Source organism: Papio anubis, chromosome 1 (genome assembly GCF_008728515.1).
Source record: "Papio anubis isolate 15944 chromosome 1, Panubis1.0, whole genome shotgun sequence".
Lineage (NCBI taxonomy): Eukaryota > Metazoa > Chordata > Mammalia > Primates > Cercopithecidae > Papio > Papio anubis.
Window position 1 is genome coordinate 14329687 of NC_044976.1, and position 25417 is coordinate 14355103.

A 25417-nucleotide genomic window follows, 5' to 3' on the forward strand; every position below is an offset into this window, starting at 1 on the left:
GAACGCGGTGGCTCACGCCTGTAATCCCAGCACTTTGGGAGGCCAAGGCGGGCAGATCACGAGGTTAGGAGATAGAGACTATCCTGGCTAACACGGTGAAACCCCGTCTCTACTAAAAATATAAAAAATCAGCTGGGCGTGGTGGTGGGCGCCTGTAGTCCCAGCTACTGGGGAGGCTGAGGCAGGAGAATGGTGTGAACCTGGGAGGCAGAGCTTGCAGTGAGCCGAGATCACGCCACTGTACTCCAGCCTGGGTGACAGAGCAAGACTCTGTCTCAAAAAAAAAAAAGAAAATATAGAGGAATACATTTTTCTTTTTTTGACAGAGTCTTGCTCTTTTGCCCAGGCTGGAGTGCAGTAGTTCGAGCTCGTCTCACTGGAGCCATTGCGTCCCAGGTTCAAGTGATTCTCCTGCCTCAGCCTCCCGAGTAGCTGGGACTACAGGCATTCGCCACCAAGCCCGGCTAATTTTTTGTATTTTAAGTAGAGATGGGGTTTCACCGTTAGCCAGGATGGTCTCGATCTCCTGACCTCGTGATCCGCTCGTCTTGGCCTCCCAAAGTGCTGGGATTACAGATGTGAGCCACCGCGCCAGGCACTTTTTTTTTTTTTCCCCGAGATGGAGTCTTGCTCTGTCGCCCAGGCTGGAGTGCATTGGCATGATCTCGGCTCACTGCAACCTCCGCCTCCCAGGTTCAAGTGATTCTCCTGCCTAAGCCTCCCAAGTATCTGGGATTAGAGGAATATGCCACCATGCCTGGCTATTTTTTTTTTTTTTTCCTGAGACAGAGTCTTGTTCTGTTGCCCAGGCTGGAGTCCAGTGGTGCAGTCTTGGCTCACTGCCACCTCTGCCTCCTGGGTTCAATCAATTCTCCTGCCTCAGCAGCCCCCCCAAGTAGCTGGGATTACAGGCATGAGCCACCGCACCTGGCCTTAATTTTTATATTCTTATTAGAGACGGGGTTTCCCCATCTTGGCCAGGCTGGTTCAAACTCTTGACCTCGTGTTCCATCCACTTCGACTTCCCAAAGTGTTGGGATTACAGGTGTGAGCCACCGCGCCCGGCCCTAATTTTTGTATTTTTAGTAGAGACGGGGTTTCACCATGTTGGCCAGGTTGGTCTCAAACTCCTGACCTCAGGTGATCCACTGGCCTCAGCTTCCCAAAGTACTGTGATTACAGGCATGAGCCACTGCTCCCAGCCAGGAATAAAATTTTTAAAAAAAATTCAAATTCTACCACATAGGCATTAACCATGATTAACATTTGCAAATACCCAAATACCTTTCCAGTCTGTTTTCCACTCAATTACACAAATATTGGTAAATTGCATTAATAATTCTTGGTATTAAGTATATTACCAGTATTTCCTCATAGAGGGAAAAATGTTACTTTTATCAACTTTCCAGGAATAAACAATTGTAGAAACTTAGGAACTGAGTTTAAAATATATCAGCCAGTATATTCATTTCTGAAAAACTAAAAATAACATGGAATACATTATTTAGCTTTATTTAACATGGAATAAATTTTTTATTTAGAGGGTTGAACAGTAAAGTACCTCATTAAGTTTTTTGTTGTTTTTTTTTTTTTTGAGACGGAGTCTCGCTCTGTCGCCCAGGCTGGAGTGCAGTGGCGCGATCTCGGCTCACTGCAAGCTCCACCTCCCGGGTTCCCGCCATTCTCCTGCCTCAGCCTCCCAAGTAGCTGGGACTACAGGCGCCGCCACCACGCCCGGCTAATTTTTTTGTATTTTTAGTAGAGACGGGGTTTCATTGTGTTAGCCAGGATGGTCTCGATCTCCTGACCTCGTGATCCACCCGTCTCGGCCTCCCAAAGTGCTGGGATTACAGGCTTGAGCCACCGCGCCCGGCCTAGAGACGGGGTTTCACCGTGTTAGCCAGGATGGTCTTGATCTCCTGACCTCGTGATCCGCCTGCCTTGGCCTCCCAAAGTGCTGGGATTACAGGCGTGAGCCACCGCACCCGGCCTAAGTATTTTTTTTAGGCGGAGTCAGCTCTGTTGCCCAGGCTGAAGTACAGTGGTGCAATCTTGGCTCACTGCAATCTCTTCCTTCCAGGTTCAAGTGATTCTCCTGCCTCAGCCTCCTGAGTAGCTGGGATTACAGGCGCGTGCCATCATGCCCAGCTAATTTTTGTATTTGCAGTAGAGACGGGATTTCACTATGTTGGCCAGGCTAGTCTCGAACTCTTGACCTCAGGTGATCCACCTGTCTCAGCCTCCCAAAGTGCTGGGGTTACAGGCGTGAGCCACCGTGCCTGGCTCTGTTATGAAGTATTAGCTTGCTTAAAGAATGGATCTAGGCTGGGTGCAGTGGCTCACACCTATAATCCCAGCACTTTGGGAGGCCAAGGCGGGCAGATCCCTTGAGTTTGGGAGTTCGAGAGCAGCCTGGGCAATATGGAGAAGCCACTACAAAAAAATACCAACAACAATTAACTGGGCCTGGTGGTGTGTGCCTGTAGACTCTGCTACTAAGTGGGAGGATGGCCTGATCCTGGGAGGTGGAGGTTGCCTTGAGCTAAGATTGCACCACTGTACTCCACCTGGGCAGTAGAGGGAGACCCTGTCTCAAAAACAACAACAAAAAAGAACTAGAGGACTAGCTAGCTAATACTGTTCACTTTTTTGGAGTTCTGATAATTTATTTACGTATTTATTTAGAGATGGAGTTTCGCTCTTGTTGCCCAGGCTGGAGTGCAATGGCACGATCTTGGCTCACTGCAACCTCCTCCTCCCTTGCCTCCTGGGTTCAGGCAATTCTCCTGCCTCAGCCTTCCAAGTAGCTGGGATTACAGGCATGCGCCACCATGCCCAGCTAATTTTGCATTTTAAGTAGAGACGAGGTTTCTCCGTGTTGGTCAGGCTCGTCTCAAACTCCTGACCTCAGGTGATCCGCCCACCATGGCCTCCCAAAGTGCTGGGATTCCAGGCATGAGCCACTGCGTCTGGCGGAGTTCTGATAATTTATTGACAGTTTCACCAGAGTGACCTTACTGTATCAACATGAGTCTGTTAATAAACTGGTCTATCTCCATTTGAGCCTCAGAAATAGCAAGATGTGAGGCTGGGCGCTGTGGCTCACACCTGTAATCCCAGCACTTTGGGAGGCCAAGGCGGGTGGATCACCAGAGGTCAGGAGTTCGAGACCATCCTGACCAATATGCTGAAACCCCATCTCTACTAAAAATACAAAAAAATTAGCTGGGCATGGTGGCATGCCCCGGTAGTCCCAGCTACTTTGGAGGCTGAGATCGGAGAATTGCTAGAATCCAGGAGGTGGAGGTTGCAATGAGCCGAGATTGCACCACTGTACTCCAGCCTAGGGGACACAGCGAGAGTCCATCTCAAAAAAAAAAAAAAAAAAAAAAAAAAAAAAAGGCAAGATGTCAAACACCCTTGGATAATATTACAGTGTTTTATTTTCTGTTATTTTGGGGAAAAAACTTGGCTCTAATAGTAAGGGTTTGTTGGTATTGTCAAATTCTCATGTGGTTGGGGCTTTGTTCGTTTTATAGCTAGCTAATACAATTTTATTTTATTGTATTTACTTATTTTTTGAGACGCAGTCTCACTCTGTCGCCCAGACTAGAATGCAGTGGCATGATCTTGGCTCATTGCAACCTCCCCCTCCTGGCTTCAAGCAATTGTCTGTCTCAGCCTCCCGAGTAGCTGGGATTACAAGTGCCTGCTACCACACCTGGCTAATTTTTTTGTATGTTTAGTAGAGAGCGGGTTTCACCATCTTGGCCAAGCTGGTCTTGAACTCCTGACCTCGTGATCCACCCGCCTGGACCTCCCAAAGTGCTGGGATTACAGACATGAGTCATCGCGCCTGGCCAGTTAATATAATTTTATATGATGCCTTTAAGAAGAAATGTGCAGGTGGATCTCCTGAGGTCAGGAGTTCCACACCAGCCTAGCCAACCTGGTGAAATCCTGTCTCTACTAAAACTACAAAAATTAGCTGGGCATGGTGGTGTGCACCTTAGTCCCACCTACTAGGGAGTCGGAGGTGGGAGCATCAGGTCAACCTGGGAGGTGGAGGTTGCAGTGAGCTGAGATGGCACCATTGTACTCCAGCCTGGGCGACAGAGCAAGACTCCGTCTCAAAAGAAACAAAGAAGAAATACTTTATATATATATTTATATATATATGTTTTTTATATTTTGGGCTGGGTACAGTGGCTCACATTTGTAATTCCAGCACTTCGGAAGGCCTAGGCAGGTGGATCACTTGAGGTCAGTGTTTCAGGATCAGCCTGGCCAACATGGGAAAACCCCATCTCTACTAAAAACACAAAAATTAGCCAGGCGTGGTAGCAGACACCTGTAGTCCCAGCTACTCAGGAGACTGAAGCACAAGAATCTCTTGAACCTGGAAGGCGGAGGGTGAAGTGAGCTGAGATCGTGTCACTGCACTCCAGCCTGGGCAACACAGTAAGACTGTCTCGAAAAAAAAAAAAAAATAAATGCATATATATATATATATATTTTTTTTTTTTCTTCTTCTTTTTTTTTTGAGACGGAGTCTCGCTCTGTCACCCAGGCTGGAGTGCAGTGGCGCAATCTCGGCTCACTGCAACCCCTGCCTCCTGGGTTCACGCCATTCTCCTGCCTCAGCCTTCCGAGTAGCTGGGACTACAGGTGCTCGCCACTATGCCCGGCTAATTTTTTTTGTATTCTTTAGTAGAGACAGGGTTTCACTGTGTTAGCCAGGATGGTCTCGATCTCTTGACCTCGTAATCCGCCCGCCTCGGCCTCCCCAAGTGCTGGGATTACAGGCGTGAGCCACCATGTCTGGCCGCCTCCTTCTTCTTTTTTTTTTTTTCTGAGACAGTCTTGCTCTGTCGCCCAGGCTGGAGTGCAGTGGCACGAGCTAGGCTCACTGCAACCTCCGCCTCCCGGGTTCAAGCGATTCTCCTGCCTCAGCCTCCTGAGTAGCTGGGACTACAGGTGCATACCACCATGTCCGGCTAATTTTTTGTATTTTTAGTAGAGATGGGTTTTGACAGTGTTAGCCAGGATGGTCTGGATTTCTTGACCTTGTGATCGGCCTCCCAAAGTGCTGGGATTACAGGCGTGAGCCACTGGGCCTGGCCAAAATGCTTATATTTTAAGTGTATGTTTTCTCCTGAAACAGCTGAATTTTTTTTTCTTTTTCTTTTTCTGGAGACAGAGTTTTGCTCTTGTTGCCCAGCCTGGAGTGCAATGGCGTCATCTCGGTTTACCGCAACCTCCGCCTCCCAGGTTCAAGCTATTCTCCTTCCTGCCTCAGCCTCCTGAGTAGCTGGGGTTACAGGCATGCACCACCACCCCCGGCTAATTTTTGTATTTTTAGGAGAGACAGGGTTTCTCCATGTTGGTCAGGCTGGTCTTGAACTCCTGACCTCAGGTGATCCGCCCACCTTGGCCTCCCAAAGTGCTGGGATTACAGGTGTGAACCACTGCGCCTGGCCGAAACAGGTTAATTTTAATAGCTTGGGACCTGATTTGTAACCAAATTCTTGTTAAAATCTGATAACTATCGTGTCCTCCTGTTTAAATGGAGATATTATTTTACTACTCTACTGGCTGGGATAGCATTCAAAGCCTGAGTTTGAGGCTCAGACGCTTTTTCCATCTGAGCTTTCACTACGCATGACTGAACTCTTTGAGCATGTCTAGCATGCTAAATACAGCAGCTCCTCACAGTGTGAAAAATAAAACCTGATTAAAAACAAATCTATTTTAATTCCACTTTGCAAATGGCTCTGCTTTAATGTCAGCTTTCTGAATTATCTTTAATAATCAAATGAGGAAATTCGCTTCACCATCCATTTATCATAGATAAATCACAACTTACTTTTTGATCTTTTTCAATGAGCATCAATTATTGTTAAATTAAGAAAATCATCAGAGAATAACAGAGTGGGTTGCCTTTCTATTGAAAACATAACAAAGATACATGCTTTAACGAAGTTCTGCCCCTGTAAAGCTTTGTAACAGGAATACCAATGGAGAAAAGCTTTTCTGGTGTTTTTTTGATGCATTGTCAGCAAAAATGAAAAGCACTGAGAAAATCAAAAACTTGATTTGGGGCTGAGCAAAGGGCATGTACTTACCAGTTTTATTATTAAGAGCTTTTTTTTTTTTTGAGACGCTGTCTGGCTCTGTCGCCCAGGCTGGAGTGCAGTGGCTGGATCTCAGCTCACTGCAAGCTCTGCCTCCCGGGTTTACGCCATTCTCCTGCCTCAGCCTCCCGATTAGCTGGGACTACAGGCGCCCGCCACCTCGCCTAGCTGGTTTTTTGTATTTTTTAGTAGAGACGGGGTTTTACAGTGTTAGCCAGGATGGTCTCGATCTCCTGACCTTATGATCTGCCCGTCTTGGCCTCCCAAAGTGCTGGCATTACAGGCTTGAGCCACCGCGCCCGGCCCCATTAAGAGCTTTTGCAATAGAAAAAGTCAACCAAAACAAAACAAAAAAGCAAGAAACTTCATACTTGACATGCAATCACTGTATCTTGATTTGACTACAGTACCTGGCTATAATGATGAAATTTTTTTTTTTTTTTTTTTTTGAGGCTGAGTCTCACTCTATCTCCCAGGCTGGAGTGCAGTAGCATGATCTTGGCTCACTGTAACCTCTGCCTTCCAGGTTCGAGCGATTGTCCTGCCTCGGCCTCCTGAGTAACTGGGATTACAGGCGAGTACCACCACGCCACACTAATTTTTGTATTTTTAGTAGAGGCCGGGTTTCACCATGTTGACCAGGCTGGTCTTGATTCCCTGGTCTTAGGTGATCCACCCACCTCGGCCTCCCAAAGTGCTGGGATTATAGGCATGAGCCACTGTGCCCAGTCTGATAATGTGTTTTTTTAAAAATGCTTTTTTAGGCTGGGCATGGTGGCTCATGCCTGTAATCCCAGCACTTTGGGAGGCCGAGGCGGGCAGATCACAAGGTCAGGAGATCGAAACCATCCTGGCTAACATGGTGAAACCCCATCTCTACTAAAAATAAAATAAAAATTTAGCCAGGCGTGGTGGTGGGTGCCTGTAGTCCCAGCTACTTGGGAGGCTGAGGCAGGAGAATGGCGTGAACCCAGGAGGCGGAGCTTGCAGTGAACTGAAATTGTGCCACTGCGCTCCAGCTTGGGTGACAGAGCGAGACTCTGTCTCAAAAAAAAACTTTTTCAGTTTCGCTCTTGTTGCTCAGGCTGGAGTGAGATGGCTTGGTCTCGGCTCACTGCAACCTCCGCCTCCCGGGGTCAAGCGATTCTCCTGCCTCAGCTTCCCAAGTAGCTGGGATTACAGGCACGTGCCACCACGCCCGGCTAATTTTTTATTTTATTTTAATTTTTTATTTTATTTTATTTTTATTAGAGATGGGGTTTTACCATGTTGGCTAGGCTGGTCTGGAACTCCTGACCTCAGGTGATCCGTCCATCTCAGCCTCCCAAAATGCTGGGATTACAGGTGTGAGCCACCTCACCTGGCTTTTTTTTTTTTTTTTTTAATCATGATTTTAACAGAAGCCTGCATTCATGGTGAGATATGCTCTTTATTTCTCTAATTGCAAGACATTTCCTGAATCCTCTTGTCAGTTGCACCTTTTAATACAATTGAGGTGACACTGTTCTTCATGGTGACTGTGTTCTTTATGGTGACACTGGTCTTTCCCAAGAAGTTTTAGGTAATTCAGAGTCTATCAGATTTTAAATGAGTAATTTACATCAGATTTTAAAATGTGCTTCAAACATGGGTGCTTGTATTCAAATTCATGCTTTATAGAAAAATGCATATCAGTTCAACACTTGACTAACTGCAGCCACATTCACACTACTGAATAGTTCATGAGTTTAGGTCGTAGGGTGCTAGCCTGACTTTCCTCATGTGATAATTGTGACACAGAAATGGCCAGATGTAAATAGTCAATTTTACTTTTTTTTTTCTTTTTTTAAGAGAGGGGTTTCTCCTGTGTAGCTGAGGCTGGAGTGTTGGGGCTTTTCAAGGCACTATCATAGTGCACTAGAGCTTGGAACTCCTGGACTCAGGTGATGCTTCTGCCTTAGCCTTTCTAGTAGCTGAGAGTACAAAGAAACAATTTAGTTATGCATAGGTGACCTGAGATATTAGTGCCATTGTTTATGGTGACAATATTTTCGAATTCAAATAGTGTCATTTGTAAGTTGGTTTGTATTTAAGGAGACAATCCATGAGACCAAGTATTTAAAATTGGCTGGATTGGTGGCTCATGCCTGTAATACCAGCACTTTGGAAGGCTGAGGGGGGCAGATCATGAGGTCAACAGATCGAGACCATCCTGGACAGCATGGTGAAACCCTGCCTCTACTAAAAGTAAAAAAATTACCTGGGCATGATGGTTCGTGCCTGTAGTCCCAGCTACTCGGGAGGCTGAGGCAGGAGAATTGCTTGAACCCGGGAGGTGGAGGTTGCAGTGAGCCGAGATGGTACCACTTCACTCCAGCCTGGTGACAGAGCAAGACTGCATCTCAAAAAAAAAAAAAAAATCTAGCTTGCACCTGAAGTAGCACACCTCTGGTATTTCTGTGGATATTTATTATAAACAATTTTATTTTTCTCTCAATATAGTTGCATTAATTTTATGGGTTTTCCTTTAATTTCTGTAAATTGGCCTTTATGTAAAAGTTCAACTGGCCGGGCATGGTGGCTCACGCCTGTAATCCCAGCACTTTGGGAGGCCAAGGTGGGCGGATCACCTGAGGTCAGGATTTCGAGACTAGCCTGGCCAACATGGTGAAGCCCTGTCTTTACTACAAATACAAAAAACTAGCCTGGTGTGGTGGTTGGTGCGCGCTTGTAATTCCAACTACTCGGAAGGCTGGGACAGGAGAATCGCTTGAATCCGGGAGGCGGAGGTTGCAGCGAGCTGAGAGTGCCATTGCACTCCAGCTTGGGTAACAAGAGTGAAAGTCGATCTCAAAAAAAAAAAAAAAGAAAGTTCAACTGCAGGTTTCAAAGGCTCTTAGGCCTGGAAAGGCCAGAGGTCTAATCCCTTTATCTGTTTGAATGTTAAATTATGGGAAACCCTCTGAGGGGAACAATATTGGATTCCTAACTGTCTCATTTTCGTTTTATTCCTTGTATACCATAGCGATCAGCAAGGGTATCTTGCTAACGGTTTCGCAAGATCCTATATAAAAAAGTTGCTTAGGCCGGGTGCAGTGGCTCACGCCTATAATCCCAGCATTTTGGGAGGCTGAGGCGGGCGGGTCACCTGAGGTCAGGAGTTCAAGACCAGTCTGGCCTACATGGTGAAACCCTGTTTCTAATAAAAATACAAAAATTAGCCAGTTGTGTTTGCGGGTGCCTGTAAACCCAGCTACTCGGGAGGATGAGGCAGGAGAATAGCTTGAGCCTGGGAGGCGGAGGTTGCAGTGAGCCGAGACCGTGCCACTGCACTCCAGCAGCCTGGGCAACAAAGCAAGACTCCGTATTAAAAAAAAAAAAAGGCCGGGCGCGGTGGCTCAAGCCTGTAATCCCAGCACTTTGGGAGGCCGAGACGGGTGGATCACGAGGTCAGGAGATCGAGACCATCCTGGCTAACACGGTGAAACCCCGTCTCTACTAAAAAATACAAAAAACTAGCCGGGCGAGGTGGCGGGCGCCTGTAGTCCCAGCTACTCGGGAGGCTGAGGCAGGAGAATGGCGGGAACCCGGGAGGCGGAGCTTGCAGTGAGCTGAGATCCGGCCACAGCACTCCAGCCTGGGCGACAGAGCGAGACTCCGTCTCAAAAAAAAAAAAAAAAAAAAAAAAAAAAAAAAGTTGCTTCATGTTACAAGCCAGTGACTCTTGGATGGGATGCGTTTCCGAAGCCGTCGCTGTTCAGCAGGGCGGTGAAAAGGGCACCCTTTTACTGATCGCTTTCCCAAGCAGGCAGGGATCCGAGTGCCCGGAAACGCCGGGAGCTGGCCGCCGGGTGAGCGGAGGACGAAGGGGTCTGGCTTCTAGGGGACAGGCCTTGGCAGCCGCTTTGACGCGTAGCCCTGTGGAAACCAATTGCATTTCTCTTCATATCTTCCACCAGGCCAGGGCCTGGGGTTACCGCTGGAGGAGCTAAAGACCGCCCCTGCCTCCCCAGCCGCCCCTTGCCCGGCGCGGGAACCCGACGTAGAGCCCGCCAGGCGGCGGGACTCCACTAGCAGCTGCGCGCCTGCGCATGGGGCCGAGGGCGCGAGCGTTCCTTCCCCGCCAGGCGTTCCTCACTTCGTCGCCCGGCCGGCGCGCCTGCGCGCCAGCTGGGAGGAACTCAGCGTCTCCGCCAAGGCGGGCGGGAGGACGCGCGCGCGCCCGCGGCTAGGGGGAGGCGGTGCGGCGGCGGGAGGCGTGCCGCGCGCGCCGGTGGGAAGCGTCCGGCTGCCACAGCGCCAGCTCCGTCGTAGTCGCTGCCGCCCGTGTCCCGCTCGCCCCTCCTTCCGCTCCCCCGCCCGCCGCTGCCCGGGCGCATGCGCCGCCGGAGCGCGAGGGTCGGCTTCGGGTGTGTGGTGGCGGCAGAGCGGAGCTGCGAGGCCCGAGAGTCAGAACCTGGGGGAGAGGGATGGTCTCTGCACGAGGGGGAGCCGGAGGAGCCGCCGCCGCTGCCGACGCCACCGCCGCAGCCGCCGCCGCCGCCGCCCCGGCACCCGCCTCCCGGCGCTGACGGTCTCGTACGAAGCCGGCGAGGGGGAGCCAGCAGCGGCGGTCGCCGGCACGCCGCCCAGCATGGTCCGGGAAACCAGGCACCTCTGGGTGGGCAACTTACCCGAGAACGTGCGGGAAGAGAAGATCATCGAGCATTTCAAACGGTGAGTGACACGAGGCCCGCGGCCGCACTTGCTCCTCGGGCGCCGCTTCTCGGCCCGGCCCGTTGCCGGCCCCTCCCGGAGCGCGGAGCTGGTGAGGAGGACCCCGGCCCGGACCCACGGGCTCTGTGGACCTCGTCAGCCGCTCGACCCGTGTCGCGGCGTTGGGCCTCGGGTGTCGGCGGTGCGGGCGGTCGAGCCGCGCCGCCTTCCAAGAGCCCGCGGGGCCCCGGCGGCCGCGTCCCTGACGAGGGAGGTGGCCGAGGCTCGGCCTCCACGCAGCCGGCGCCCCGGGGCTGCCCTCGCGTCGACCCGGGAGCCGGTGGGAGCCGCGCTGGGCGGCGGGGTCGCGTCCTTGCGCGCTGTGCCTGGCCCGGAGCAGCCGGGACCCGAGCCCGCCCGACAGCCGGGTCCGGCGCCGCCACTCCGAGCCGCTCTGCGGGCGCTCGGCAATGTCTGACTTCGGGAGGGTTCCGTGCGAAGGGAAAGGCGGTGCGAAAACAGAAGTCGCAGTAGGTACTGTGGGCGCGTCACGGACCCAGAGAGACCACCTAGGACCTCTCCGGAGGATTTGCACCCTTGAAACTCACTGGGAATGGCAAACGTTTCTCGTTTTTGCGAGGCCGAGTGGAGAGTGGTGTGAAATAAGTTGGTGCGCCCGTTTGGGCTCCTTCGTCTCCGGCGGAGGAGACCGCGGACTCTGACAGGAGGTTGCCCGCCCCGGCGCCCGTAGCTTCGGGTCGCACTCCCCGGCCGCCCTAAGACCCTGGTGCCCCCCACCCCTGAATTCCCGAATCAAACCGTAAAACATTCCAAACCTTTTACGATGAGAAGATGTAGCTTAAAAAAAAAAAAAAACAAAAAACCTCCCCTGAATATTTTTGTGAATTATAAGAATAAATGTTGTCCTTGATACATCTTATTGAGTAGCATGTAGCGCGTTTTCTTTGTGAAATGCTTGTGTACCGTAACGGATAGGCCTCCGCATAAAACACTTATTAAAATGACGATTGGCTTGTACTTGGTGCAAATTCAGAGGGACCATAGCAAATCTGTGATTGTATTCGAAAATGACAGTTTATTCCGATATTTAAGACCCTGGAAGGTTTCAAGTTTGGCTTTTAATTTCCCTTACTATGTAGTGAGTGAAGGAAATTATGGAGCGTCCTCATTAATGAGTCACCATGGGAAAAATAGATTGCGTCGCTCGCCTTGAGCCGCTTGGATAAGGAAATGGAAGCAGCGGCGGCGGAGCCTCCTGTCTTTTAAATGGAGGATCATTGATTGTGTTGGTGGTTGCTGTTACTGGGGCATTAAACCCTCGCCGCTGGAGCGCGCGTCTGCGCGTGTCCGCGTGTGAAAAGGAGCCGGGAATCGTGGGGCCATTCATAACCTGCTGGAGCTGTCCTCCGCAGGCCGGGGGGAGGTGCGCGCTTCCAGGGACTCTCCCGGTGTTTACTACGTCGTGCCTGAGAAACCAGGCGGGGGCGGGGGGAGGCAGGGAGCAAAAATTCACCTCTGTGCCCTAGGATGAAGGGGAGACCGCAGGCTGGATTGGGAAGCAGATGGGAACTTTCTCTTCCTGGCGCTGCTCCACCCCTTACCCGCCTCCCACCTCCTGCCTTCTCCCTCAGTATCGTCAGTGTTTTGATGGAAAAATCATTTAGGTGCAGATTATTGGAGTGGAAAAACCACTTAGATGTGCTCACTTTAATCCCCTGCGGACTTCTCTGTAGGTCTCTGCCTGGGAAATTCGTATGCACCGATGTGCAAGCACGTGCATTGCAGCATTCGCTCGCTCCTCAGTGTTATGTGCCCAGACGTGTCATTTCTCATTATGCAGATTCCAGAGACATTGCATGCCTATGGTGGGGAGTTTGGCCCCTCTGCAAGATGAGGGGGCAGAGAAGAAAGAAGAAATCGTCCCAGGCAACTTTGGAAGGGTTCTTAGTGGACGGTGCTGCGGTCTGGCTTGTGTGAATGACTTTCTAAAATGGCGGCCAGGACCCACTTTATGTGGGAATCAGCAGAGCCGATCTCAGAATGCACAGAGGGAGGAGGGGGCGGAGGATTCGAGCTGCCTTGGAAAGCGGCAGTCTGGAAGAACATTACTGTATTAAAAACGGCTTAGCTGGCACTTTGCTCACGACTGCATTCAAAGGAGTATCTTACCTATTGCAGAGTAAAAGCAGATGCTACTGATAAAAGCAGATTATTTTAAAACTAAGCAGATCATGTGTCCCTGGAATTCTTTTATTTTAAAGGTCTTTTTTTTTTTTCATTTTTAAACAAATCTATTTAGTTCTTTAAATAGACAGTACATTTTTATGGGTTCAAAGCACGTGAAAGGTATACAGAGAAAAATCTCCACCTCTGACCCTGGGATTCTCAGTTCCCACACTTCCTCCCCTCATCCCCCAACATCCAGGTAATGTCTATTTCTGGTTTCTTGTTTATCTTTCTGCATGTACAAGAAATGTTCCTGCTGATCCAGCCGTGGAGCTAAATGGACCTTGTTTGGAGGAACTCAAGGCTTTTTATCCCTATTGTGGGATATATTTTGTAAAATGTGTGGTTGCTACTGGGAGTAAAAATGAAATCTGAATAAGTGAAAAGAATAAAAAAGTAGTTGTATCAGAATGATGTCTCTGCAAGAAAATGAAATAGTATTCACTTCCGGTGTCTTGTAGAAATCAGAATGAGAAAAACCATGCAATACTTATATTAAAACTGAACTTTAAGTGCCTACTTTTACCCTTTTCCCCAGCTGATTACATTAATAACTATTTTACAGGATTAAGAGGTGTACACTGGGAATACATTATGTAAAACGTTTTCAAGATGAATGTTCTCTTAACAGTGATTAGGCTTTTGTAGTAAGTGTTTGGATTTTACAAAAAGATTAAACCAGACAGCTTTGGGGACAGCTTAGAGACGTTTTAACAGAAAAAAGAGGTCAGTCAATTCTTTAAAAATTTTTTAAATTTATTTTTAAATTTACATTCTGATTAGTTGTTTTGTTTGTTTTTAAATGAACGGTAGATTGAGAGGAGGATGGTGATTTGGCTCCCCCCCCCAGTGCCAAAGAAAGACCAAATCCTTAAAACATAATCAGAACGTTTACAAAAATTGGCTTTTCTTTTCTTGCAATAATAATAAATCTGTTGTTATTTTTACAGTTTTCAGTTTGCTGATTTAAAAAAATTAAATGAGAACTATTTCTGAATCGGGTTTTAGTTAACAAAGATTCATTACAGGGGCACAATAGAGAAAGCCCTTTCCTTTGTACGTTAGCTGGGTTGAAGGGGGAAGGGAGGAGTTATACAACAATTGATTCCTGTCTTTTAGTTATGAGAGGGAGAGGTGTGTGCAAAGGCGACTCCTTGAATTGGAATGAGCAAATGAATAAACCCTTAAAATATTTAAAATCTTTATCTTTTCAGATTTTAAGTATGTTGCGAATTTATGTTTTTCCCATCCATCTCCAGTTTCAGAGACTAGGTTAAAGATTATGCAGAGGTGAAGTGAGGTAGCCCCTCGTGTAAAAATACTGTTTTAGAGGCTGGGCGCGGTGACTCACGCCTGTTATCCCAGCACTTTGGGAGGCCGAGGTGGGCGAATCATGAAGTCGAGAGTTCAAGACCAGTCTGGTGAACATGGAAAACCTGGTCTCTACTAAAATACAAAAAATTAGCCCGGCATGGTAGTGTGCGCCTGTAGTCCCGGCTACTTGGGTGGCTGAGGCAGGGGAATCGCTTGAACCTGGGAGATGGAGGTTTCAGTGAGCTGAGATTGTGCCACTGCACTCTAGCCTGGGCGATAGAGCAAGACTCCGTCTTGGGGGTTGGGAAAAAAAAAATGTAATTTGTTTTTGCTGATTTTAAATGTTTGATCACAGTGGCTTTCCTGAGTTAAATAGATGGAATAGTTACTACATTTTATGTATATTCAGATATCTTTACCTCTGGGACACAATATAAAATATTGAATTTCCTTGTCCTGACTACTAGGGATATTTTTAGACTTAAACACATTTGACTCACTGTAACCTGTATCATTGTTACATCGCTTCTTCATTTGAGACCAGAAGGTTTCTATGAAACCACTTCTTGTCTATGGCCATACCACCCATACCACCCCCATCCCGTATGTGAAACCACCTCTGGTTTTGAATATTCTGATTTTCAATATCTATTTTCATGATAGGCTTTTGCACATTTTAAAAATAAAACAAAATTTTCAGTTATTTTGAAGCAACATTAAAAATTACACTGAATGATTATATAAAGCAATACAGAATAATACAGAAAAATTATACAGATTATACAAAATAATAAAAAATAGCAAAATGGATTTTATTTTCCAAAAGGAATGCCCCTGGCAGATTGGAGGAAAATACAGGGCTCAGTGCCGGGAAGAATGATAGTGTTTCGCTTGTGTAGAGGGCACCTTTTTCTAACTACCTTTGTTGTAGACTCGTGATTGCTGGGATTGTATTGTGTGGTATGCTTATGAAGAGGTTTCAGGCTTGATTTATGAGACATTTTAAATCCTGTGAACACTAATCCTTTGGGAAAATTTATGTAGGAGGTTTTTCCAAATAGTCTTTCAAGTTTCCCTTTCCCCCTAGTTTGAAGTTTTACTGAAATTAAAAAAAAATTTAAACTATTCCATGAGAACCAGCATATCCAGTCGGAGACTATATATTTCTTTGCTTTTATTAATTGACTGACTGACTGATTGAGATAGAGTCACCCAAGATGGATCATGGCTCAATGCAGCCTTGACCTCCCAGGCTCAAGTGATCCTTCCACCTCAGCCTCCAAAGTAGCTAGGACCACAGGCATGTGCCACCACACCTGACTAATACTTTGTAGGGATGGAAGGTCTCCCTATGTTGCCCAGCCCTGGTCTTGAACTCCTGGGCTCAAGTGATCCTCCCACCTTGACCTCCCAGAGTGCTGGGTAAATTACAGGCATGAGCCAGCTTGCCCAGCCTTTGCTTTTATTTTTATTTTCATTATTTTTTTATTTTTATTTTTATTCATTTTTTTGAGATAGAATCTTGCTCTGTCGCCCAGGCTGGAGTTCAATGGCATGGTCTCAGCTCACTGCAACCTCTGCCCTCCCAGTTCAAGTGATTCTCCTGCCTTAGCTTCTCGAGTAGCTGGGATTACAGGTGCTTGCCACCACGCCCGGCTAATTTTTGTATTTTTAGTAGAGACGGGGTTTTACTATGTTGGCCAGACTGTTCTCACTCCTGATCTCGTGATTTGCCCTCCTTGGCCTCCCAAAGTGCTGGTATTACAAGCATGAGCCACTGCGCCTGGGCTAATTTTTGTGTTTTTATTAGAGTCGGGGTTTCACCCGACTTTTCGGGGTTTCACCCAGTTGGCCAGGCTGGTCTCGAACTCCTGACCTCAAGTGATCTGCCTGCCTCTGCCTCCTGAAGTGCTGGGATTACAGGTGCGAACCACCATGCCCGGCCTGCTTGCTTTTATTTTTAAAACATTTTTAGTGTTAGTTTGAGCTGTAGTTAACTGTCCACAGTATTTAGAGTAAATAATGTAGGCTGAAAATATCTTGGTGTATATATTCATTAAATTGGGCTCCTGAATTGTGTTATTGGATGATTTGAAATAAGTGCTGTTCAGCCCCTTGAAACACATATATTAGCTTGCTGAACAAGGAGACTAAATAGAGTATGTTTATCTGTAGTTAAATCTTTACTATTTGATTTAAAATTTTTTTAAACTTATTATTTTTACGTGCCTTACAGCTACACATATTTTGAATGAAAATAGTGTACCTCTCTGTGGAAACCAATTAGAATGTTAATCATTTTATTATAAACCATGTAATTTTTGTGTGATATCTTGCTGGTTTTTAGTGTGTGGAAATATGCTTTTCAGTGAGTGAAGATTTTTTTGATACAATTTTAAAGTATCTCAGTATTCAGATTGTTCTCCCTACATGTATCCCTGTCTGCCAAGTTGAAGATTACAAGCATCTAAAAAAACCATAGTGGAATGGCTCTGTAAAATCCTAACTTAAATTTAGTGAATTCTTGGATTTAATTATGATTTCATTTTGAGTATAGAAATGAAATGAACTCTAGCATATTTAAAGATTTGTATTATATAGTTTAAGGAACTGCTCCAATCCTTAGAATTAAGGAATATTTGTGGGAAAATTCAAACGAGAAACACTATTTCTTATCCTGTGTCCCTGGTGCTAGATTTTTAGTCCAGCCTTAAATGCACGGGTTGTATGTGGGTGTCTTTGTATTACATGCTGTTTGGGTCACTAGGGAACATTGCCAGATGATATGAAGATTTTTCTAATTATACATTGTATTGACTTTGTTATATTCCCATTACGTTACACATAGCATATGTACTTTTACATATAATACGTTCATAGTTTCTTTGATTCTTAAAACTGTTTGACTAAAAGTGATTTTTTTTTACACATTTTTTTCCTTTGATTTAAAAACTGGGTCTTATGAACTCAAAAAACATTTTGTAGTTTACAAAACTACATTTAACATGTAGCGATTTGTCTTTTACCAATCAAATTGGTGGGCAGTAGAAGTATTTTGTCTGAACCATTAATTTTTTAAAATTATGCTATTTGCAGCCGGGCATGGTGGCTCCTGCCTGTAATCCCAGCGTTTTGGGAGGCTGAGGTGGGTGGATCACGAGGTCAGGAGTTCAAGACGAGCCTGACCAACATGGTGAAACCCTTTCTCTACTAAAAATACAAAAAATTAGCCTGGCATAGTGGCGAGCGCCTATAATCCCAGCTACTTGGAAGGCCGAGGCAGGAGAATCGCTTGAACCCAGGAGGTGGAGGTTGCGGTGAGCTGGGAGCATGCCATTGCACTCCAGCCTGGGTGACAGAGCAAGACTCTGTTTCAAGAAAAAAAATATATTTTATACACACACACACACACACACACACACATATGTATTTGCTGTTTGCAGTGAAGGCTCATTTGCATTCAAGATTATTTAAAAGTCTCCTTGGATTAAAAGATAAAAGAACAATTTATTACTTTATTATATGAAAAGGATGTTAGAATCTTTTTTTTTTTTTGAGACAGAGTCTTTCTCTGTTGCCCAGGCTGGAGTGCAGTGGCGCGATCTCAGCTCACTGCAAGCTCCACCTCCTGGATTCACGCCATTCTTCTGCCTCAGTCTCCCGAGTAACTGGGACTACAGGCACCCGCCGCCACGTCCGGCTAATTTTTTGTATTTTTAGTAGAGATGGGGTTTCACCACGTTAGCCAGGATGGTCTCCATCTCCTGACCTCATGATCCACCTGCCTTGGCCTCCCAAAGTGCTGGGATTACAGGTGTGAGCCACCGCGCCCAGCCGGATGTTAGAATCTTTAATGAAGACCACGTCGATCAGAATTCAGGAGGAAGTACTAAACTTGGATGGGAAAATGCATCTTTATTTTTAGTAACTTTTTACTGGGATCTAATATTTCCTTCAACTATAATATAGAGAAAACTAATAGGTAGTAGTTGTGATTTTCGTCACCAATACAAATCATATGTATTTTCATATTTTGTATTACAGTTCTTGCAAATACTTCATTATAGTCGTCACAACTTGGAAATTACAGTAGCTGTTAGACCTGCTGCCAGATACTTTTTTTTTTTTTTTGAGACAGAGTCTTGCTGTGTTTCCCAGGCTGGAGTGCTGTGGCATGATCTTGGCTCACTGCAGTCTCTGCCTCCCAGGTTCAAGCAATTCTCCTGCCTCAGTCTCCCAAGTAACTGGGATTACAGGCGCCCACCACCATGCCCAGCTAATTTTTGTATTTTTAGTAGAGACGGGGTTTCACCATGTTGGCCAGGCTGGTCTTGAACTCCTGATCTTAGGTGATCCGCCTGCCTCGACCTTCCAGTGTGCTGGGATTACAGTCATCAGCCACCGCGCCTGGCCTAGATACTTTTATTTGGTGTGTTAGTAAAGAAGCATATATATTACTATATGATCAATTTGTGTCTTATATCTTAAAAATTCTATTTCAGGAATTTTGAACATACACAAAAGTGGACACAATAGTCAGTGAATCCCAGGTACCTATAGTTCATCTCCAACAACCATCATCTATGGCCTATCTACTTTTCTTCTTCCTGTATTCTTTTTTTTCTTGAGACAGGATCTCACTTTGTCACCCATGCTGGAGTGCAGTGGTGTGATCACTGCTCACTGTCCTTTCGACCTCCCGGGCTCAAGAGATCCTCCCACTTTAGCTTTCCAAGTAGCTAGGACTACAGGCGCGTACCACCACACTTGGCTAATTTTTGTATTTTCTGTAGAGACAAGGTCTCACTCTGTTGCCCAGGCTGGTCTCGAACTCCTGGGCGCAAGTGATCTATCTGCCTCGGCCTCTCAAAGTGCTGGTATTACAGGTGCGAGCCACTGCACCAAGCCTTTTTGAGACCGAGTCTCGTTCTGTTGCCCAGGCTGAAGTGCAGTGGCATGATCTCAGCTCACTGCAACCTCCACCTCCCGAGTTCAAGTGATCCTTCTACCTCAGCCTACCGAATAGCTGGGACTACAGGCCTACGCCACCACACCCAGCTAATTTTTGTAATTTTAGTAGAGATGGGGTTTCACCATGTTAGCCAGGCTGGTCTTGAACTCCTGACCTCAAGCGACTGCCCACCTCAGCCTCCCAAAGTGTTGGTATTACAGGCATGAGCCACCATGCCTGGCCCCTATTTTTTTTTTTTTTTTCCCCATAAAAATTTTTTTTTCTACTAGGTTGGAGTGTAATGGCATAATTATGGTTCACTGCAGCCTCGACCTCCTGGGCTCAAGGTATCCTTTCACCTTAGCCTTCTCAGTATCTGAGACTATCGGCATGAGCCATAATGTCCAGCTAATTAAAAAAATTTGTTCTAGAGACAAGGTCCGGTGGCTCACACCTGTAATCCCAGCACTTTGGGAGGCCAAGGTGGGTGGATCATGAGGTCAGGAGATCAAGACCATCGTGGCCAACATAGTGAAATCCCGTGTCTACTAAAAGTACAAAAATTAGCTGGGAGGCCGGGCGCGGTGGCTCACGCCTGTAATCCCAGCACTTTGGGAGGCCGAGGTGGGCGGATCACGAGGTCAGGAGATTGAGACCACAGTGAAACCACGTCTCTACTAAAAATACAAAAAATTAGCCGGGCACGGTGGCAGGCGCCTGTAGTCCCAGCTGCTCGGGAGGCTGAGGCAGGAGAATGGCATGAACCCGGGAGGCGGAGCTTGCAGTGAGCCAAGATTGCGCCACTGCACTCCAGCCTGGGCGACAGAGCAAGACTCCGTCTCAAAAAAAAAAAAAAAAAAAATTAGCTGGGCGTGGTGGCACGTCCCTGTAATCCCAGCTACTTGGGAGGCTGAAGCAGGAGAATCACTTGAACCTGGGAGTTGGAGGTTGCAGTGAGCCAAGATCGCGCCACTGTACTCCAGCCTGGCGACAGAGCAAGACTCCGTCTCAAAAAAAAGAGACAAGGTTTCACTATGTTGCCTAGACTGTTCTTGAACTCCTGGGTTCAAGTGATCCTCCTACCTTGTCCTACCAAAGTGCTGTGATTACAGGCATGAGTCATTGGGCCCAACCAAAAAAAAAAAAAAAGTTCAGGATGAGACTAGAACTCCCACATCCCCTTCTCCCAAATTCCCCAGTTAACATTTTGTCACGTTTGCTCCATTACCCTCTGTTGTCTCTATGGTATGATGTCCTTCCACTCTAAATTCTCTAGTGTGTACCTCCCTGAAACAAGGACACTTTCCTGTATTGCCACCCTGTAGTCCTCCGAGTTAGGAAATCAGAATTGATACAACACTACCACCCAAACCATAGCTTAGGTATATAGTAGGCTCTACCATCGAGGTTTGCGTAAGTACGCCCTATGTTGTTTTCACAATGATGAAGTCACCTAAAGATGCATTTCTCAGAACGTATCCCTGTTCTTACGTGATGCATGACTATATTTGGATGATCAGTTGAATTTTAAAAGAGCTTGGCGGCCGGGCGCGGTGGCTCAAGCCTGTAATCCCAGCACTTTGGGAGGCCGAGACGGGCGGATCACGAGGTCAGGAGATCGAGACCATCCTGGCTAACACGGTGAAACCCCGTCTCTACTAAAAAAAATGCAAAAAACTAGCCGGGCGCGGTGGCGGGCGCCTGTAGTCCCAACTACTCGGGAGGCTGAGGCAGGAGAATGGCGTGAACCCGGGAGGCGGAGCTTGCAGTGAGCTGAGATCCGGCCACTGCACTCCAGCCTGGGCCGCAGAGCGAGACTCCGTCTCAAAAAAAAAAAAAAAAAAAGAGCTTGGCCAGGTGCAGTGCTCTCGCCTGTATTCCAGCACTTTGGAAGGCCGAGGCAGGTGGATCACTTGAGTTTAGGAGTTCCAGACCAGCCTGGGCAACATGGTGAAACCCAGGCTTTTTTTAAAAAAAAAAAAAAAAAAAAAAAAGGGGCCGGTCATGGTGGTGCAGTAGTCCCAGCTGTTTAGGAGGCTGAGGTGGGAGGATCACTTGGGCCCATGAGGCAGAGGCTACAGTGAGCCGATATTACGCTACTGTGCTCTACCCTGGGCAATAGAGCAAAACCCCGTTTGAAAAAACAAACAAAAAACTTAATGTTTCAAAATAGTGTATAGCTATTCTATGTGACATTGGTGTATCAGTTACTTTGAAATGAATCCTTCTGCTAACCAGCTATGTTCTTCAATCAAACATATCTCTCCTTAATTAGTATTTGTGAAGTTTCAAATAGTTTTAAATTATATTGCAGTCAGTTTTCTTTTTTAGTTTTTTTTTTTTTTTTTTTTTAATTAAGAGATGGAGTCTGACAATGTCACCTGGGCTGCAGTGCAGTGGCTATACACAGGTGAGATCATAGCTCACTGCAGCCTCCAACTTTTGGCTTCAAGCAATACTTCCACCTCAACCTCCCAAGTATATAGGATTACAGGTATGTGCCACTGCACTCTATTTATAGTTCTTTTTTTTTTTGAGACAGGGTCTGTCTCTGTCACCCAGGCTGGAGTACAGTGGTGTGATCATGGCTTACTGCAGCCATTACCTTCTGAGATGATCCTCCCATCTCAGCCTCCCAAGTAGCTGGGACTACAGGTGCACGCCACAATGCTCAACTAATGTTTGTATTTTTGGTAGGGATGAGATTTCATTATGTTGCCCAGGCTGATCTCAAACTTCTGAACTTAAGCAATGTACTTGGGATTATGAGTGTGCACCACAGTTAATTTTTAAAAAATGACTGTGTGCTCTGTTGTACTCTGTTATACTAATCTGTGCTTTATAAAGATATAAGATATGCACTCTTTTTTGGTCTCTTCTACCTCTATTTTTCTTAAGAAGTAACCCTTTTCCACAGTGGTTTTTTTTTTTTTTTTTTTTTGACACAGATCATTCCCTTTCAGCTTGTTTGCTTTGTCATTCTAAAAGTAGATATAGAAAAGGAACTTTCATCACAGCTTTGTGTCTCAAAGAGTTGTGACATTTTATTTACTCTATATTGAATTGATTTGAAATTTGTTTTAAAAGTGATTTTCAAGAGGACTCTTCCTAAAAATACTTACTTCTGGAGAAAGCTTTTTGTTCTAGAGATACTATAATTCAGAAGATTAAAATGTTGACTGGAGAGGCTCAGGTATTTAATAAGTGTAAAGAATGATCAGTTAACATCTTTTTTTGTTGTTGTTTTTTGAAGCAGAGTTTCGCTCTGTCCCCCAGGCTGGAGTGCAGTGGCGTGATCTTGGCTCACTGCAAGCGCCTCCTGGGTGCACTTCATTCTCCTGCCTCAGCCTCCTAAGTAGCTGGGACTACAGGCGCCCGCCAACACACCCGGCTAATTTTTTGTATTTTTAGTAGAGATGTGGTTTCACCATGTTAGCCAGGATGGTCTTGATCTCCTGACCTCGTGATCCGCCAGCCTCAGCCTCCCAAAGTGCTGAGATTACAGGCGTGAGCCACTATGCCCGGCCTAGTTAACATCTTAAGGCATAGACTTCAGTGACTGTTTTTCTTTTTAAGACAGTCTTGTTATGTTACCCAGGTTGGAGTGGAGTGGTATAATCCCAGCTCACTGCAGCCTTAACCTCCCAGGCTCATCAAATGACCCTCTCATCTCAGCCTCCCAAGTAGCTTCAGCTAATTTTTTTTTTGTAGAAATAAGGTCCCACTGTATTGCCCAGGATGGTCTCAAACTCCTGGGCTCAGGAGATCCTCCCGCCTCAGCCTCCCAAAGTGCTGGGATTACAAGTGTGACCATTACAGGTGTGTAAGTCCGGCCATTAGTGACTTTTTTTTTTTTTTTTTTTTTTTTGAGATGGAGTCTTGCTCTGTCTCCAGGCTGGAGTGCGGTAGCAGGATCTCGGCTTACTGCAACCTCCATCTCCCGGGTTCAAGCGATTCCTCTGCCTCTTCCTCCTGAGTAGCTGGTACTACAGGCACTTACCACCACACCTGGCTAATTTTTTTGTATTTTAGTAGAAACGGGGTTTCACCATGTTGGCTAGGATGGTCTTGATCACCTGACCTTGTCATCTACCTGCCTTGGCCTCCCAAAGTGCCAGGATTACAGGAGTGAGCCACCGCACCCGGAGTTTTTTTTCTTTTTTTTTTGAGACAGAGTCTTACTCTGTGGCCCAGGCTGGAGAGCAGTGGCATGATCTTGGCTCACTGCAACCTCTGCCTCCTGGTTCAATTGATTCTGCCACCTCAGCCTCCCAAGTAGCTTGAACTACAGTTGTGTGCCACCATGTCCAGCTAATTAAAAAAAAAATTTTTTTTTTGGTAGAGATGGGATTTCACCACATTGGTCAGGCTGAGTGATTTTTTTTTTTTTTTTTTGAGATGGAGTCTCACTCTGTCACCCAGGCTGGAGTGCAATGGTGTGGTCTCGGCTCACTGCATTCCACCTCCCGGGTTCAAGCGATTCTCCCACCTCAGCCTCCCAAGTAGCTGGGACTACAGGCACGTGCCACCACACCTGGCTAATTTTTGTATTTTTAGTAGAGACGGGGTTTCAGTATGTTGGCCAGGCTGGTCTCAAACTCCTGACCTCATGATCCACCTGCCTCGGCCTCCCAAAGTGCTGGGATTACAGGCGTGAGCCAGTGCGCCTGGCCCAAATACTTTTTTATGGAGTAAGGATAAAAGTCACTAGTTAAGTCAAATATTAGAAATATTTGTATATTTCCCAAAGTTTTAAAAAATTATTATTGTACTAAAAAGTAAGTCATAAGGATAGAAGCTGATTTCCTTCTCAGCAGTTATACTGTAAATAACAGTATTAGTAAGCACCTTTTCAGAGTCCTTTCCGTTCCCAGCAATTTTCTTGTAATTTTCCACTTCCAGAGTGCTGAAATTACAAGAGTGGGCTGGGCGCTGTGGCTCACGCCTGTAATCCCAGCACTCTGGGAAGCTGAGGTGGGTGGATCACTAGATCAGGAGTTCGAGACCAGCCTGGCCAATATGGTGAAACCCCGTCTCTACTAAAAATACGAAAAAATTAGCCGGGCGTGGTGGCACATGCCTGTAATCCCAGCTACTCAGGAGGCTGAGGCAGGAGAATCGTTTGAATCTGGGAGGTTGAGGTTGCAGTGGGCTGAGATCGCGCTACTTCGCTCCAGCCCTGATGATAGAGCGAGACTCCGTCTCAAAAAATAAAAACAACAACAACCAAAAAAATTACAGGAGTTAGCCACAATTCCTGGCCTTTCGAGGGACCCTTAATGTAGATTTTTGCTAATTTATGATTTAGTTTCTTGGCTTCTGCTAACTTCAGCTTTGTGTTTTGTGGCCTTCGCATTTGTATCAGCTTGCCTTGCACCTTTTTTCTTAATCTAAATGCTTTGTTTACTGTCATTACTTTAAGAAATATTTTATGTTGGTTATTAGCAGTTCTATTTACAATTATACTTCAGTTCTTCCTAGAAAAGTACTATGTAAATCAGATAGATTTATGAAAGCTACTCATTAATTATTGTGAGAATAGTGCCTGAATGTTAGCTTAATGGTCATCATGACCATTAAGGAATATTTATATTCCTGCACTTTACTTTTTGATTTTTGCAGTATAGACTCCTGTCTTGTTCTCTGGGAAAGAAGCACATTGTGAGTTTTTTCCAAGATTGTCTGAAATATTCAGGCTTTTTATTTGCTCTAACACCAGTGGAATCTAAAGATTACAGAAACTTTGGAATTTTTCTCCTCATAATTTGACAATCTTTTGAGAGGTTTGTCAGTTGAACACCATCCCTTTGTGAAAAGTTAATTTTACTTAATAAATAATTTCTCATTAGATTGGAGTAAAATATAATGTGAGTATGTATGTGCATAAATAGTTTTTTTGGGCAAAGTGCGGTAGCTCATGCCTGTAATCCCAGCACTTTTCCCATTCTCGATGGGGAATAAAAGGTAGTTGGGCGTGGTGGTATGTACCTATAGTCCAGCTACTTGGAAGGCTTAGGTGGGCAGATCACTGGAGCCTGGGAGGTTGAGGCTGCAGTGAGCCAAGATTGTGCCATTGGACTCCAGCCTGGGTGACAGT

General features: G+C 46.3%; 1 protein-coding gene across 2 annotated transcripts in view; it reads left to right on the forward strand.

Annotated features, from left to right (window-relative positions):
* Window positions 1-10434: 10434 nt before the first annotated feature.
* SPEN (spen family transcriptional repressor) overlaps window positions 10435-25417 on the forward strand; it is a 99888-nt gene continuing 84905 nt past the window's right edge. The window contains exon 1 of one of the 2 annotated variants that reach the window (XM_031664679.1): window positions 10435-10829. In XM_031664679.1, the coding sequence (XP_031520539.1) occupies window positions 10747-10829 (83 nt within the window). In that variant the 5' untranslated portion in view covers window positions 10435-10746. The remainder of the gene's footprint in view (window positions 10830-25417) is intronic. The other variant, XM_031664676.1, reaches the window with a different exon arrangement.